The sequence below is a fragment of the Sycon ciliatum genome, chromosome 9, assembly GCF_964019385.1.
Source record: "Sycon ciliatum chromosome 9, ocSycCili1.1, whole genome shotgun sequence".
NCBI lineage: Eukaryota > Metazoa > Porifera > Calcarea > Leucosolenida > Sycettidae > Sycon > Sycon ciliatum.
The window spans coordinates 4,288,576-4,306,893 of record NC_088651.1 but is presented as its reverse complement, the minus strand read 5'-3'; the positions used below and the strand labels follow the sequence as shown (position 1 = coordinate 4,306,893).

General features: G+C 49.8%; 1 protein-coding gene across 1 annotated transcript in view; it reads right to left on the bottom strand.

The window, feature by feature from the left end:
• Positions 1-549: 549 nt before the first annotated feature.
• Positions 550-18,318, bottom strand: part of LOC135825132 (uncharacterized) — a 24,081-nt gene continuing 6,312 nt past the window's right edge. Inside the window, exons 5-10 of the mRNA XM_065337866.1 lie at positions 12,430-12,654; positions 11,431-12,003; positions 6,835-7,161; positions 5,736-5,850; positions 4,856-4,972; positions 550-3,514 (exon numbers count right to left, since the gene is read on the bottom strand). Of these exons, the coding sequence (XP_065193938.1) occupies positions 550-3,514; positions 4,856-4,972; positions 5,736-5,850; positions 6,835-7,161; positions 11,431-12,003; positions 12,430-12,654 (4,322 nt within the window). The remainder of the gene's footprint in view (positions 3,515-4,855; positions 4,973-5,735; positions 5,851-6,834; positions 7,162-11,430; positions 12,004-12,429; positions 12,655-18,318) is intronic.

Here is an 18,318-nt window from a genome sequence, read left to right as displayed (position 1 = left end):
GTGTGTGTGTGTGTGTGTGTGTGTGTACCTGTGTGTGTACGCGAGGAGCGCAGGTGTTGATGTTAGCTGCATGCAAACATCACCGCACCCCCGCACAGTGAGTGTCCGACCGGCTGATACGTGCGAGCATAGCACTGCTACCGGGCAGGACACTATCCACTGACAGTGACGTCATCCCTGATGTAATCATTGCATCGTGACATCATCTGTGATGTCATCGCTGCATGATTTCATTACTCGTCATCCTGAAAACTTGGTCGAAGGATGGCATTCGAAATTGATCTCTCTGTTGTATCAGACATCAGCCATTGTCTGCTGTCTCCCGTTAGCTGGTGCCAGCGGCAGGAAGAGTTGGTGTGAGAGAGTCCCGAATGCCGTGATAGTGTTGTAACTTGTGTTACGGTTTCGGTGTCATCAAATTGGATCACATGACCACGGTGGATCACATGACCACGGCGGATCACATGACCACGGTGGATTACATTACCACATTGGATCACATGACCACGGTGGATCACATGACCAGTCTCCGCGCCTGGTGTTAATGACTTATCGTTTGTTTGTTGTGCGGGGGAGCTGTGTACTTTGCTTGCACGGCCCTGCTTGTTCTCCTCGGAAGGTGTTCTCGTTGCTGGTAGTTTCGTTGAAGGCTGCATTTTCGGAGCAACCTTGTTGCTGATGTCGGCCAAGGCAGTGTGGCGCGACTCCTCCAGGACACAGTTTGAGTTCTCTGCGTCGGTTGGCGATGTGCTGGCCGGGCGCACTCGTGCCAAGCCTGGTTGCTGCTGCTTGGGCCGCCAGTGCTGCTATACTGGCGAGGAGGCTGGTCTGCTGGTGTGCGGGCAGCATGCCCGGTGTCCGAGCAGGATGTGCTGACATGGGGCTGAGCTGCGGCGGGGGCGACTGGAAGTCCGAACTGTCGCTGCCCGCCGTGGTGCCGGCCGTCTTCTGCCTTCGTTTCTTCGCGGCGGCGAGCCGCTTCGACTCTGCTTGCTTCCTCCGCTCGCTAGCGCCGCACTTGCACGCAGATTTCATCACGTCCTGGTCATCTGTGGAAGAGTTGTTGACGTCGATTTTCAATGCTGCGGGTCTCTTCGCCGTCGCTGTTGTTGCTGCTGCTGCTGATGCTGGTCCTCGGATGGGGTTGAAGTCGATGTAGAGTTTGTCTTCCTCGGCCTCGTTATCTGCATTGCCCTCTCCCGCGTTAGTCGCGCTGGACTGGCCGTCGGGTAGAGGTGCAGCTGCAGTGGGCGGAGGGGTGATCGACAGCAGATCCCACTGGCTAAATGCGCTGGGAGATCCAGCGGCGGTGCTGGCTATCGGGACTACGACGGCAGGGCTGCTCGTCCGTCTTTTGTTCTGCGATGCAGGCGGAAAGTTTGAGTGCGTCTGCTGCCCGTCTGCTGCAGACGCATTGGCAAAGTTATCACCGTGATTGGCTGCGCTCTCCAAAATAGCACCAGGGGTGTTGTCGATGCGTGCAGCGATGCCTCTCAAATGTAACTCGGTGCTAGATGGCAAACGAGAATGCTCTTGTATGCCGCGGTCCAGTTCATTGAGGCTATTAGACGGCGATCCTAATGCTGCCCCCGAGCTGCTGGCTGTGTCGGCCAGTGTGGTGAGCTGGCAGCGCTCCTGGCTATGCAGCGTCTCCTCGCACAGGCTGGACTGGCGGACTCGCACTCGTTTGTGACGCGTGGGCAGCGACGAGTGCTTCCCCCGCGCCACGGGGGGCTGGTCTGCGGCGGCCATTGCTTCCAACGACGAAGGCCCGTACATGGAGTACCCAATGTCCGTTCCTGAGCAGCAAGGCGGCAAGCTGGAGCGCTTATCGCGGTGGAACCCGGAGGATGCGGCGGTGCTAGTGCTAAGCAACGGTATGGCCACCCTGGACGATGACGATCTGGCCGAGAGCATCTTCTTGTTGCCGTGTGTGGAGCGGACTTCTGTGTATGACAACTCATTTCCGTCATCATCCTCCTCGCCACCGCCAGCACTGCGTTGAGAGAAGGATGAGGAAGCCGTTACTTCTCTCGGCTGTTCTCCGTACACGTTGTAAGTATTGTCCACGTCGTCCGTATCTGTTTCCGACGTCCTGCACTGTTGCTGCTGCGACAGGTGCTCGGGCGTAAACCCGTAGCATGTGTATTGACCGGTGGCGTTGTCCAGCGCTTGTTCCAGCTTTTCCACGCCCGTAACAGGGTCAATGACCTGCCCATATTGCAGGTACTGCGAGTGATCGGCAGCCGCGGACTCGTGTTGGTCCGACCAGCCCATGCCTGGGCCTATGCTGTTGGGCTCTCGGAATGCGGTGTACGGACTGCAGGGGGCGTGCTCCAGCTGCTCCGTCTCGTCCTCGGCCAAGTCTGGCTGGCCGTCCGACTGCTCACAGCTGCTCCGGCCCAGGGCGGGTGAGGTTCCGGACGCTTTGGTGGTGACGGAGAACGCCGGCGGGAACTCTGACATCGCGTCGCAGCTGGTTGTGCATGTGCTCGCGGCAGCTAGGTAGTCACTGTCGGTCGGAGCAATGCTGGCCAGTGCCTCCCGGGCTGTCTTCGCCCTGCCCGCGCCGTTGCCCAGGATATGCCCGAGCAGCATTGTCGCCGCTGCTGCGGATGCATCCATGGGGCTGATCACAGGGCAGCTGATCGTGTGATGGAGTCGACCGCCATGGCCAATGCTCCTCTGTGCTATGACGTTTGTGCCGCCTACGCAAGGATCGGTGTCACTCGCCATGCGACTCAGCAGCTCTAGACCGCTGGCCGTAAACACCTCGTCTGCCTCGTCCTCGGGCAGCATGTAGATGGTGTTGTGCGTGTCGGCCGCTGCTGCCCCCGACGCACTCGGGCCTGCACCTCGCGGGCTGAGATCGGGCAGCGTGGGACGCCGCGTCACGGTGAACGCCCTGCTCTTCAGGTGCTGGGAGAATGTGCGTTTAATCTTGGCCGCCGCCGCCTTGGGCATCGATGAGGTGCTGCATGCTGCGGTCGCCTCGTCGTCCGACCCCGAGCCCCACGCTCCGGTCTCAGTGACGCTTATGTCATGCTCGTAAGCAAAGTCGGTCGCGGACGAGGTAGCCGAGACGCTGCGCTTTGCGGCCCCGAGGTGCGGCAGCTTCTGCAGAATCCGCAGGCAGAACACGTCGTCCAGAAACGAGCGTTCGCCGAGATTCTCCCAGGCCTTCTGCTGGTCGATGCTGTGCGACGCGGTCTCCTCGACGATCTCGTACGTATCCGAGATTTCCATCATGGCTACCTCGGTGTCCTGGCGTCGTAACTGCATCTTGGTCGTAGAGCCTAACGAGCCATTGTCGTAACCCGACGCTGGAAACTTCTCATGGCCGTCGTCGTCACTACTGAACACGGAGCTGCGGTTACGTCGCAGCGCCCTCAGCATGGGACTGGCGATGGTGTCTGCCATTGCCACTATGGTCGTGCGCGACATGGCCTTGGAGTCCTGCAAGGAGCACGTGGCGGTGCTGAACTCCGACTCGGCACTGCTGCGTGTCTTCGCTCTGAGCAGTACACAACAGTAGCAGCGCCAGCAACAACAGCAACAAGAGCAGCAGCAGCAACAATGCACAAAAAACCATTTCAACTTGCAGCATTGATACTACCATGACGGTTGATAACAACAGACAAATTTAATGCATGCTTAGACAAGCAAGAGCGTACATGTAAAGATGCACTCCGCATACTGCAGATAGGATAGCAAATCCTGTCCTGCGAGCATTCGTGTGTGAGTGCACACACTAATACACACACGCACGCGCGCGCGCACACACACACACACACACACACACACCCACACCCACAAATACACACACACACACACACAAATACACACACACACACACACATTCACACACGCACGCACGCACATGCGTAACTCAAGAAATCATTCGCCCATATTTAAATATATATATATTGAAGTGTTTACAAGGGTACGGATAATGAAATCAAGTGGAAGAACCATACTGTCGCGCTCGGCGAAATGTTTGTACTTAAAAAAAGATCCAGCGAATAGGTTTTCGGTCTTTGACCACTTTCTACTGACGTCCCGCCGCTTTAGGAGCTGCATCTGCGCCTTGATCCTTAAGGCTGGCTACGTGACGTTCCCACGAATGTGAACAATCTGTCTAACCAAGGCTGACATAAACCGTGTTTTTTTGTAATTTTATTTCGTATTTTATTTCCCCTTCCGCAGCAATACTCTAAGTCTAAATGTGTGTATCTATGCCGGTGTCGGGTTTTTGGGGTGGGGAGGCGCGCGTGTGTGTGTGTTTGTGAGAGAGAGCGTGTGTCCGTGTCTGTGTGCGTGCAGTTGCATGTGTGTGCGTGTGCAGATATGCGTACCCATGTGTGGCAGGGTCTAGTGTTGAAAGGATCTCACCGGGTACTAGTTAGCTCGCTGGCCAGAAACTCGGCTCGTTTGCACTAACGACCACCGTATACGTTGCGGCATGCACATTACAGTACAGGCAATGCATCTAGTGACCTCTCCGTTCGTGTGAAAAGTCACGCTTTAGTCGTTTGGAAGTAAGTTAGTTTTTTTCGCGCAATGTGGCAAAGAACAAGGCTACTTTCACTCGTTGCAAAACGGTGTATTCTCACTATGGTTGCTCAACGAAGGCGTTGAAAAGACATCTCAACTCCAAACACCCGCCCGAAGTGAAGCCAGTCGAAAACAGCAGCATCCTTAGCACCAGCGGTGAAAATTCGAGGCATTGGTCAATTTGAAAAAATATAAGAATAACATCTTTGCCACGTCAGCAAAACTCATTAACTCGCTAGTTAGTGAAGCCGTTTGCTCGTTTGTTATAGATACGCTTCTTTCAACACTAGGACAGCCTTACATGCCAGTCGGTGGATTGGAATCGTAGCATTCATAGGTATTCATAGGCTTTCCATCGCCGTAGTCGTTCTTGGAACTTCTGGCCAAGCGGCTCGGTAGGGACGGGTCTTGGATGACTCTGCGAACAGTGCACAGTAAGATAACACACAAAACTATTTTAAATTTCGGCCGCAACAATTTTTGGGTTTTTCGGTGTATTATGTGAAATTTTAGGTGTGAAACAGATGCACCGAAAGTGCCGAAAATAAAGTACACCGAAAATTTCTCAAGTTACAGTAATCTCTAGCGAAAGTTTCTCACTTTACAGTGCACAGTAGAACCGACATCCAACGCCACATTCATATTTGGGAAAGCTCTTGAACCTTTCAGCGAAGGCCACACAGTCTGTGATGAGTATGAGTACAATGTACTGCGGTAGACCCAAACAAGTTGTATGTAACGTATGCTCTGGGTAGGCAGAGGCTGCACACCGTATGGTGCTGCTGCTTGTGGCAAGTGTCAGATTTCACATACTGTATCCAACAAAAAATTTGGCTGGTGAGAAACTTTGGCCGATCTCGAAATGAAACTTTTGGCCGTAACTTTGGCCGATTGGGGTTTTCAAAAAAGAAATGGATCGGTATGTGTTGCTCTAAGATGCAGCCATGGCTCAATTACGCACCATTTGCCTCTTTGACAAACTTTGGCCTGTGATTTACTTTGGCCGGTTGTAACAAGCGGCGAAATCAGCGAAATTATATCGCCAGCGAAGATTAGTTGATTTGCTGACATGCAGTACTCCGCATCTCATGTGAAAACAAGCATCAAGAAACAGATGCAACGGTACACACGCACGCACGCGCACACACACACACACAAACGCACACACTTTGCAGACTTACTTCTTTGTCGTGCGCCTTCGGTAAAAGAACCAGATCATGGCAAGAAGCAGCAGAGCACCCACCCCACCGCCTACTAATATGTACAGGGAGCTGGACGAGAACAGTGACTGCTTTTCTACAAGATATACACATACACGTACATATACGCGAGCATGTTCACGTTACACACACACACGCGTACACACACGTACACACACGTACACACAAACACACACGTGCGCACATACACACACACACACATGCGCACACACACGCCCATGTCGACATAACATGCACGGGCATTTACACCAAAAAAAAGAAACAAACAATGCGTTTCTACTGTTACTCTGAGCTTCATGGTTTTGCCGATAATCAGACAGCAACCCACACAGACATGTTATACACATGCACGCATGCATGCACGTACGCCTGCACGCACGCACACCTACACACACGTGTACGTGCCTACAGACACGCATGAATGTGGACTCACACATGCACCCACTCTCCCAAGCAAATACGCACGCACACCGCACCACCCCACACAAACAAACAAAAACACACACACGTACATACGCACACGTACACACAAACACATACACACACACACACACAAACACACGTACACATGCGCACACACACGCACATGCACGCAAGCACACACACAAACAAAATGTGGTGTCCCTATCACATCACGACACGAAGCTGAACAGAGTGGCGAGCGAGAGACAAATGCTTGGGCTTGCATAACACGAGTTTGTGTCGTGTGGACGTAGCTCAAAGTCATCCTCTCTTCTCTCTCAACTTTCTCCTTCTCTTTCTGTCTCTCTCTCTCTCTCCCTCTCTCTCTCTCTCTCTCTCTCTCTCTCTCTCTCTCTCTCTCTCTCTCTCTCTCTCTCTCTCTCTCTCTCTCTCTCTCTCTCTCTCTCTCTCCTCTCTCTCTCTCTCTCTCTCTCTGTGTTTCTCTCTCTCTCTGTTTCTCTCTCTCTCTCTCTCACACACACACACACACACACACACACACACACACACACACACACACACACACACACACACACACACACACACACACACTCGGGGGCGGGGGCAGAGAGGATGATGTACTGTCGATTCCACCTACCTAGAAACGGCGTTGCCGAGGCGGGAGGGAATGTTGGGCTGCGTGTAGTTTTGGTGATAGTACTATTCATAATGGCGGACATTGTCTGCGGGCCAGGCTGGAAGGTAGGTAGATTGCCGTGTGGGATAGGGGGGTGGGAGGCGGACGCAGTGCTAGTCGAGTCCGTGACGGGTGGAAAAGCTGAAGGTTGTTTGGTGGCAGCCGTTACGTTCTTCTTGCTGGGAGCCGGGGTGGAAGGGGCATGGGTGGTTTGTATAAGGCCTGTGAGTGCTTGAGATGGAGGAGTCGTAGTATTCGCAGCGTCCTTGGTGTCGTTTGGCAGTGAAGCTGCATGATAACAACAAAAACAATTAAGTATACAATAAATGAGGAGGCCGAGGGTTTTTATTGGTCATAAACCCAAGGCCGGAGCATTTATTGTATTTAGAATCAACCAGTAAAAACTCCTACTCAATCTCCAACAACAAAAATTAGTGGACAGCTGTTATTTGTGTTTCTATGACAACTCGTGTGCTGGACGAGTATTTGTTGTCATTGGTTCAATTTCTTTTAGGGACCTTCCGTAAATACCGATATTTATTTAGAAACGAAAACTAGTCGTTTCTCTTCAACCCCCTCCTGAGAAACGAACACATACAAATGCTACATAGTATATCGATATTTTTGGTCTTTTTTTCTGAACATGCTCACGCATGCAAAATGTACATCGATATTTTTGAGAAACGAACAGGCGCTCAACCTCCCCCTAAACGACTAGTTTTCGTTTCTAAACGAGAGAGCTTGGAAGCTCAGGGCCCTACGCTATGCTTTTTTGCCTTGATGACCTAGACAAAAAGAGCATAGGGATGTTATAAATTCTTCTAAATTTCTACTTCTTGTTTTTAGACATAACCTGGGATTCGAACCAGCACTATCGCCCTGCATGCATCCCCCGATACACTTCGCATACATACTAATTCTTCCAAGTTGCTTCACGTTATGATCTTGTATTTGAAAGCCCTATTTGAATATGCATTGTGGCCAGCCGTCTTTGATTGTACGGTACGGGACAGGTACGGAACAGGTACGGTCGAGGGTAATACGACACCGTCTTCCGCCTTGATGACGGCAAAAAAAGAATAGGGATGTTATAAATTTTTCAATTCTCCTATTTATTTTCAGGCATTACCTGGGATTCGAACCCGCACTATCGCCCTACATGCATTCCCCCATACACTTCGCATTCATACTCATTCTTCCAAGTTGCTTCACGTTATGATCTTGCGGTTGAAAGCCCTATTTGGAGGGATAAATAGTAAACTCAAGCGTCGGCCTGACTGGACGACTTCCAAAGAAGACCTCAATGTTCTGTCCTCTTGGGAATCTTTAGCATGGCGACGGCAGATTCTTGGCCTTGTCTATTTCCACCATGTATTCTCCCAATACCCCTCCTTGTTGTCTCACTTCCAGCTACCCTCTTCCCAAAGCAGTCGTCACCCTTCATCCATAATTCTTCCTAAAGCTGGCACCTACAGTTGTGGCAAGTGAAATCCGACACTTGCCATAGGGGACAGCGCCTCAAATGGACATCAATGATGTAATGCACTGCACCTACTCAGTAATTGGTACTATAGAGCCGTATGCATCCCAAACAGGTCGAAAGGTCACAGCTTAGATACACACAGCTCACAAACATGGTACACATCAGGAGTATTGGTATCCAATTCCCATTCATATTTGCCAGCACCTTTTGAACCTTGACTGTGATGAGTACGAATTCTGTCATCAGACAGATAAAGTTGTATGCAACACATGTACTGTACGTATGCAGGGCTGCAGAGGCTGCAGGATGCACGGTGCAGTCCCTTATGCCAAGTGTCGGATTTCACTTGCCACAACTGTACTTTCGTAAATCAACTCTTTTTTCTTTGAGTGTTGCCTGGAAAAAACTTCCTGAAGATATTCGTTCACTCTCTACAACAGCGAAATTTAGTATTGCTGTTCGTCGGTATCATTCGCAATCTATGTTTTCTTTGAAAGGTATTCCTGACTTTTGTGTCTAGGCTAACCAGTGGTGTAGTAGCCACATGTATGATAGTTTCAATAGTTTGTGTATATGTCAGTTATAGTAGTCCGCAATGCTACTTTTCTAATTCTCATTATGATTAGCATGCAATGTACTACCCGAAGTACTGAATTTACTTCTTCTGTACTCTATATTCTAATGTATCTTCTACCTCTTCTCCCTTACGAACATACTTTCTCATTTTCCATACTTAGGAGACTCCCTTCGATAGCCATCTATTTGCCTCTGGAGGATCCGTGAAATAAAAATCAATCAATCAATCAATATTGCGGCCAGCTGTATTTGGCCAGCTGTGTTTAATGGTACGGTACGGTACGGGACAGATACGGGATAGCGCCAGGCGTGACACAAACAAACAAACAAACACCAAATTAAAGCTGTGTGGACCCTGGCTAGCGCCAGACGTTACTGAAGTAACGTCTTCTGGATAGTTACGGGAATAAATATCTATATTTACGGATGGCCCCTTACTCTTCATAGGCTATCAGATCATTTTCCTTATTCGGTCTATTTATAACCAGTATCTATTATGAGAGTGTGGTCTGTCTAGATGGTTACCGGTGTTCTTTTCATAACTATAGCCACTTCTTCTTGTTAGACCTTATCTGGAAGGCCCATTCTTGCATATTCCAACAGCAGCCAAGGGAGCTAGCTCTCTTGGGGTGCGTTCTTAAATCCTCTCGGAAAAGTTGGAGACTCTCCGAAAAGTTCGAGAGCTGTTCTTATATCCTCTCCGACTTTTAGGAGGCTCTCCAAAGCTCTCCAAGCTTCAGAGGTAGTTGAAACTTGGAGATTCCCGCAGTTTGGGATCAGCGCATGCGAACTACGACTAAAAGCCACGTGTTCATCATGAGTGTACGCATTTCCCTTTTCGCATACGCACATACATTCATCACTCAAGATCGCGGCCCCTTTGACGCTTCATTTTGCTTGACATGTGCAAAATATCTCTGAATTCTTCGAGACCCGTTCTTGAGTAATCCCAGTTTCTTCGACTTCTCTTTTCTTCTTCTTCTTCTAGAAGCTAGAGAATATAAGAACGCACCCTATAATAGCAGTTTGGTCTATATTTTTTAATCATTCAACATCTACCTTCACTGACGAGCTATGTATTAGCGAAACAGCTGTCTGAAGGACTTTATCAGTATCGTCTACGGAAGTGTCCTCGCAATGGTGATGGTTGTGTGCAGGAGGGTCTAGTCGGCTAAAGAGCGCAGTTTAATGGTGGAGGTGACTCAACATTTTCTTCAATGGCCGAGAGCTCTGTCGCACCATGTAATAATAGGATATGATTATGTTGAATAAACGAGGTTTGTGTCAATTGGAGATTGACTTGGAGTTTTTACGAGTTGATTCTAAATGCATTCAACCAGGAAAGGTGGAGAAGTGTGCACAGCAACTAAGTACTCTAAGGGGCCTATTATATGTGCAAGTCCAGCCCGGGCTGGAGCGAGCGGGCCAGCCCGCCAAGTCTGTTTACATGTGCAAGGCGGGCTGGTCGCCAGCCCGCGGTGAGTTTATATGCGCGGAGCACACACCAGCCCGTTGTGAGTATGCAGCGAACACACTACGACTGTAGTGTGCTGCCCCGGGCTGAAACGCAGGGCTGCAAGCCATACTCAGGTTATAAACCTAAAAACTTTTTTTCTCACACAATGTATTCTTCTGCTGATTTCTTTTCGCGCTGTGGCACATGCTTCGTGTGTTGTATCACCTCGTTTCTTTTTCCTGTTTTTCACATTTTTAGCTGTCCATATCAAAGTATTTTGCAAGTAGTTCCCCTTCCATTTTAATGTAAATCATGCATGTCGACAAATAAACAGTGCTCACTGCACGTCCTTCTTGTTGGTGTACAAAAAGCTTCATAGATTTTCAAGACAATATCGGGAATCCTCTTTATAACTTCCCTCAAAAGGTAAAAGTACCTATTTTGTAGTATGGACGCAGTGTCGACACCATAATAATACAACTCTGGCCCGGGCTGGTCTGTTTATATGTGCTTTTCTGGCCCGCCTAGCCGGGATCCCGGGTGCCTCGAGGCGGGATCCCGCCTCGCCGGGCCAGCCCGCTTGCCATGTAAACGCACCACAGGTTTTGTGTGGATTTGTGTACAACCCCGAGATCCCGTTGCAGGCGGGCTGGCCCGCCTGTCGACCAGCCCTGGCTGGAGCTGCACATATAATCACCCCCTAAGTCCATAAAATATGCGGAGCAGATTTATTTTCCGACTTTTTCCGGCCTGGGCATTTTTGGCCGAAAAATTTGTTGCGGCCGAAGTGTTGTTTTGCAGGGTTCAGTGTGACAGTGTATACAGGAAGCAGCAGTACATGCCGAAAACGTGATGTGGACGAAATGTGTTTTAGCCCTGGGAGGCCGAAAATTGAACGCGCAGACAATTTGCATAAACCGTATCTCCATGGGATGTTCCGAATCGCTGCTTTTTTCTTTTCTTTTTACTTTGCTTGAGTGCTTGACTTCAAAGAATGTAGCTTATCATAAAAAATAGAATGACCAAGTATCTATTTCCATACCTGGTATGAATGCAAGAGTCATGGATGGCAGGGAGACCACTTGTGAATCTGCGTTCTTCCAGTATTCGTAGGTGTACAGTGACGGCGTCATTCCAATCTCGGCGACTGGCACCGCCACGCTGTGTGAGCTCATGCGCGTTTCAATGGTCTTGGTCCTGTTGGAGATCGGGTTGTGAAGACGGAACCTGATCATGTCGTACTGCAACGGGTTCGGATGCATCTTGATAACATAGATTTCATTTTTCGTCGGTGGTGCCAAACTTCGCCACATGTTGTCCACGCTAGGTATACTGGGAATGTCCTCGGTCGTGTTGTGCTCAATCCCATACATGATACGCGTGCTCGAACGCGTCTGTTTCGGAACGACGTCCTCGATACGCACCACGTAGTAGCCCGGGGGCATCCGCTTGAAGAGAATCGGGAACGCCGTCTTGCTGGCCGAGTGAGCTCCGGACGAGGTCACGTCACGTAGACGCTCGTCGTTGGCATCCCACACGCACAGGCCATACACAAACTGCACGGCCTCTGTGTCATTTCCAGGCGGAAGGGTGAGGTAAAGGTCTGGGCCCACTCCTGAAACACACAACACACACACAACAAAGTGTACAGCAACATGTTAAACTGCAAAATATTAAACTAGACGAATACTTGAATTATTCATAGTCATGTAAGTCTGAGAGAGTTTTTAAAAGATAGGTAAAGCCTGAAGAAATAATTGGCTGACACCACCAGGACTCGAACCAGGGACCCTCGCTTATGGCTGCCGATACTCTACCACTGAGCAGCTAAAGGTGTAGCTGTCATCCCAGCAGAGACCGGCTCAACATCTTCTTCAGACTTCGAAACTCGCGCATCCTGTGAATCCACATGGTTTAGGGGGTTCTACCGAACCCCTCCTGGACCCGCCCCTGCACCACCCCAAACCGGGTCGCTGACCCGGATCTGGAGCAGACACTGCGTGCCGATTCACTCTTGCCGACTCACGCTGTCCCCACTTACCGTCACATGTGGCCGTGCCGTTCGACCAGCGGCCGTTCGCCTGGCAAGTGATCACTCTGGACCTGCTTGCTGCGGCGGTGGCGGTGCTGTCGTCGTACCGTAGCTGATAGCCTGCCGAGCATGCCAGCGTTGCCACTGCCCCGTACATTGTAGAGTTGTACAGGTATTGACCAGGAAGGGTGCCCAGAGGCGATGCTAGCTCCGGTGGTGCTTGACATTGCACAGCTAGGTGAACATTGACATAGACGATAGCAGAAAAGTGGCGAAGGGAAAAATTCATAATCAATTATTACAGCCACACCTCGCATAACCGCACACATCTGCTTTGCACAAAGATATGCGGACAGGCGGGGGAACCGGATAATCGAACACACATACTGTATGAACCCAGCCATTAAGCGTCACCATCAACCGCCTGCGGATCGGACTCCTCGGGCACGTTCTGCGCTCACCAGTCGACACCCCGGCACAACTCGCTATGGGTGCGTACTTCTGCCGGGCCAGTGACCCGGTTGCACAACGCTTCCGCGGCCGGCCGCGTACCACCCTTGCAACCACTGTCATCGCCGACCTGACCAGCCATGGTATCCCCACCCGGACGCAGACCGATCTTGAGACCTGGCGCACCAGAGCCCAAGACAGAAAAGGCTGGCGCACCCTGAGTGAAGGCAACTTGCTAGAACCAAACTGTTCAAACCACTCCAGACCGAATATTCAGAAATGACGAGACAACTCACCAGCTATTATCAATGAACTAATAATTTTCACCTTTCTGCAGTGCATCCAATCGATCACACCTATTCTGCTCTACAGCATTGTTCCTCAAGATTCTGAGCTTTCTGTTTGTCTTTCTCTTTATCATCATCCTGAATGGCACAAGTGAAGTAGGCATCCCCACTTACATCGCGATAGTGCTTATAATAATACTACATACTGTATGTATGCATGACATATGCTGTAAATCGGTAACGGACGATATTCTTCCGGACGGCGAGGGATCCGGATAAAAGAGGACCGGCTAAGCGAGGTCTGGCTGTATTTTAATATAGACTTGGATGGAGAGCCAAGAAGATGAAGATGGGCATTGCTCGAAAATTCGAATTAATATAATGTTCTTCCAGTGATTAGTGTAGTCCAGAGAGCGTTTGGAGTGTCGTGAAAATGCATGGCTATAGTGAGTGGCTACAGTGGAGTCTTTGCGTGTAGAGAAATGGAGAGCCAAGGACTAAAATTCAAAAGACAGGACCAAACGGACAACATGTAAACTTACAGTCTTCTCTTTATAGATTTCAGAATTGCGATCAACAGACATTCGTTGTGCCGTTGGGACTGTAGCTTGTGCTCGTTTTCGTTGCGCTTACCTTCCCCTCTTTGGTCTCTCCATAACCTTGAACCTTCCGAGTTGGAAGGCTGTCGGTTAGCGCTACTACGGAGATGTGTTGAAGCTAGGTGTCAGAACGTCGAATGTCTCAGTACTCTGTCAGTTTTGTGCCTAGTTGTTGCACTTTCTGACTGTATAATAGTACAGGTAGACTCCCTTTAATTCGAACCTCAAATTGCCAGGCCCTAACTTCGAATTATCCGGAACTTCTAATTATCCAAATGCAGCCCCATGCACTGATATGTATGTCAAAATGCTTGAAATCGCATGCTGAATATTGTTTGCACATTTTTATTTGCATCAACGAAACATAGGTGGTCGTACCGGTCATATACAACGGATCATCAAAACACTGGATCGACACAAAATCATTTGACATTATCTTCATCTTCTAGTGAAGAAGTTGTCAGTCACTGCAGCTTTCCTGAAACATATTTCAACGGAAAAGAACTGCGCTGTCTAATCCACGTCATGAAAGGCCGTCGGACACCAGCACGTCGTTCTGAAGAACGGAAGTGGAGCATAGGCATAGACAATATTTACAACAATAGTGTTGTTGTTAGGCCCCGGCGCATAATGCCGGCAGAATTTCGAGCAGAATCAGGGGTTTCAAAATCGGAGCAGAATGCGGCAGAATGAGGCAATTGGCGGGCAGAACGGAGCACCAGACGAGCAGACGGAGCACCAGACGAGCAGAACGGAGCATGAGACGAGCAGAACCGAGCACTACAAATGTAGACGAGCTGAGAACCGAGCACTAAACGAGCAGAGCGGTAGACGAGCAGAACCGAGCACTAGACGAGCACTAGACGAGCACTAGACGAGCAGAACGGAGCACTGTAGTTCTCAGTACGCAGAGCTTATGCACGTCGACGTGACGTCATGCCACTCAGCTTCGGTATCGGACCTTTTGCAGTTTTGGTGCCTATTTGGGAGTCCTTGGTAATCAGGACGGTCTCGTGTATGGCTCCCTGGACGTTCGAAGATTCGCCTCAGCTCAGACTCACTGTACTTGGACATTTTTGGTCGTTGTTCATGACCACGTGACGGGTATGCATAAGCTCTATAGAGGAGTTTTCCAACACCTTGTGAATCGTTACATGCCATTTTAGCCCAAATTTTGGCTGGTGCCTTCAGAAATGGAAAGGCCGGATCGCGGGATAATCGACGTTCTACTGTAAAGGGATATTAATGTTTTACTTTTTGTTGTACTTTAGTTCATTACCATTGCCTGGATGTTGAATTGTGGGCTGGTAATTTAGTGTCTTGACCTGCGACCCTGATATGCTCTGTGTGCGGCAATGGCGGAATTCGGTGATGTACGTGACAGATCAGCCGACTTCGATTCCGCCGAAGAAGATCTTATAATTGTTGATATTCTTGACGACGAAGATGATACACCAGTGGACACGGAAGGCCAGTCTGGCGAAGAGTGGCAAAGCCTGGACATAACGGAGGAAGCTGAAATCTCCCGTGTAAGGTCTATGAAACGGACGTCCGCAAAAAAGGATGTGGTTGCCTCAGGGGCAAAGAGAACCCGGGTGTCGCTAGGCGGCAGCACAAAAGTGAATGTTAGCCCACACCAGCGAGTGGAGGAATTCCCAGACGAGATGCTCGTCGTCTCATCCGGTAAATTATACTGCGAAGCCTGCAAGAGTACACTTGCCCTGAAGAAGAGCATTGTGAAGGATCATGTCGGAAGTGATAAACACGAGGCAGGAAAAGAAAGGCAACGGCAACAGGGTATTCGACAGCAGCGACTTGCCCAGAGTTGGGAGGCATACGTAAAGCGCCACGACCTTGCAGGGACTGGGTTGACTGCTGCCGTGCCAGCTCAGCAAAGAATGCGGAGGATTGAAACAACAACGGCAATGATGAAGGCTGGCATCCCTCTTGCCAAAGTAGACATCCTCCGCCCACTGCTGGAGGAAGATTCGGACCGCTTGAACTACTCCACTCATCTCGCCTCATATGTACCATTCATACTGGAGAACGAGCAGGCCACGCTAAAGGATGAGCTGAAGGAGAAGCCTTACATAAGCATTATATTTGATGGGAGCACGTACCAAGGCGAAATGTTGGTAATCCTTCTACGCTACGTAAACGAGAACTTCCAGATCTGCCAGCGCCTCGTCCGCGTGCATGTCCTGGCGAAGAGCATGACGGGCAAGCAACTTGCCAGGGAAGTCATCGTTACCCTCTCGACAGGCCTCCAATACCCACCGGCAAGGGTGATTTCCACCATCCGGGATGGTGCTTCGGTCAACAGGGCAGCAGTTGGGTATCTCACCGACTTCGTGTACCCGAACATATCCGATCTCGTCTGTGTGGCTCATTCTCTGGACAACATTGGCTGGCATTTTGACACAGATCTCCTGGACTCCTTTCTACGCCTGTGGGTGTCCCTGTTTTCACACAGCCCTGCATCCAGAATTCAATGGAAGACGCTAACCAAAGAGAGCATCAAGACATACTCGTGCACACGGTGGTGGAGCTGGTGGGAGGTGCTTCATCAACTGCATCGATGCTTTGAGCACGTCATTCCATTCCTGGACGCCCTGGAAAGCAGCCCAACCACTTCTGCCAATGCCCGCAGAATCCTTGATGATCCCGAGCAACTCAAAGTGCTCCGTCTGCAGTTGGCCATCACTGTTGACGTTGGGAAGCTCCTTGTCAAGAAGACCTACCTCTTGGAGGGTGATGGTGAGCTCATCGTCCAGGCTTATCGTCACCTGCAAGAGATTTGCACCGCTATGGCCTTACAGGACTACCCGGAAACAGCTGCAGTCGCTGCAGAGCTTGCTGGGCAGAACGCAGTGGAGAAGCAAGCACTGCTAACCCTTGCTAAGGCCTGTGTTGCACCTGCTGTCCAGTATTTCAGAACCAAGTTCAACAAACAAGACACGCCAATGTTCAAGGAAGTGCAGCTCTTCAAAGCCGTGCGTATTCTCTGCCCACAGATAGCGAGAGGGCTCGACCTGCAAGTGGACGATGTAGCAGCCCTACGTGTTGTTCCTGCTCTCGACTCCGATGAAATCATGGCGCAGCTGACAGAAGAGCTTCCTGCATACGCTGTTGCGGCTGTGGACGCAGTGATCAGTGAAGATGCCCCGCGTTTGAAATGGTGGGCACAGCAAACCCACCTTCCAGCATGGCAGCTGGCAGCAAAGATTGTCTTTGCATTGCTTCCATCCTCTGCCCCAGCAGAGAGAGTGTTCTCGCTTGTACAAGCTTCTTTCAACTCACAGCAGACGAGTTTACTGGGAGATCATCTGGAGGCGTCACTTATGCTGCAATACAATCGGGGTCGCCTGGCCATGGGGTAAATCCCACTATCCGGCAAGGGAACTGATGTGAAGTTTTCCAGGCCCGGCATAATCCAGTCCCAATGCATGAACTTGTTTCACCTGCCAGGTATGAACTATTATATTCCATACTCAGCGTTATCCAGTCCCAACATATGAACCTGTCAGGTATGAACTGTTATATTCCATACTCCGCGTTATCCAGACCCAAAGTATGAACCATGTTACAATCACTGACTTGTTCCATGTGCAGTACACAACAACCTGTAACTTTTGTCAATATGTATTTCTTTGAATGTGTAATGCATGAAACCCTGGGCATTCCCTGGCTTCCACCCAACACACATACAATGCCCTGATCTTTTCCAATTTCATTCTAAGGTGACTGTAATCTTTCCTGTCTCATGATTTTGCATAATGACCACCTGTGCTACAGCAAGTGTATGGAGTCACACACCTCGCAGGTCTATTTCCTACTTTGCTGACCTCTAGATCTGTAAAACACCAAAGGCATTCCTCTGCTTTAAAATTCTTGCCGCGCCACTTGTACAAGAAAAGAGGAACTTGTCTATTGTATTACATTGATCTATAATGAAGTTCAAGTAATACTCTAATGTACATGTCATCACTGACATGGAGCAGAATTGAGCAGAATGTGGGTGTTTTGCGAGCAGAATGCGAGCATAATGAAAAGCAGAATGGGCCTAATTCCCGAGCATTATCCGCCGGGGCCTAGTTGTTGCGCGCCAACATCTCCGCGCACGAGCTGGCGCGGCAAGAAAGGCCATCGAGATCCGCGAAGAGAGTCAGCCACCAGGAAGAAGTCGTCTTCAATTAAACCTTTGCAATTTGCCTCGCACGGGCTTGAATCAAATTTCGAGAGAAGGTGGGTTTCTTGAACGCTATAGTCGATCCTGCAACGGACCATCGATCGATTTTTGAGCTACTCTTGGCTAGAGAAGGAGAAAAGAATGAACTTCGAATTACAAGGATAGCAACTCAATCTCACTTCGAAATAAGCGTTCAAAGGACATAGCCAATGTACTGTAAACAGCTCTTCTGTACGAAGACTGGGTTCGAATTATCCAACCGGCGCACTTTTCGTACTTCGAATTATGCATTCGATTTTGACTTGAAGTGACTTGCAGAAGATCGGTACGACGAAAAAGTTCGAATTACGCGGAATGTTCGAATTATACCGTA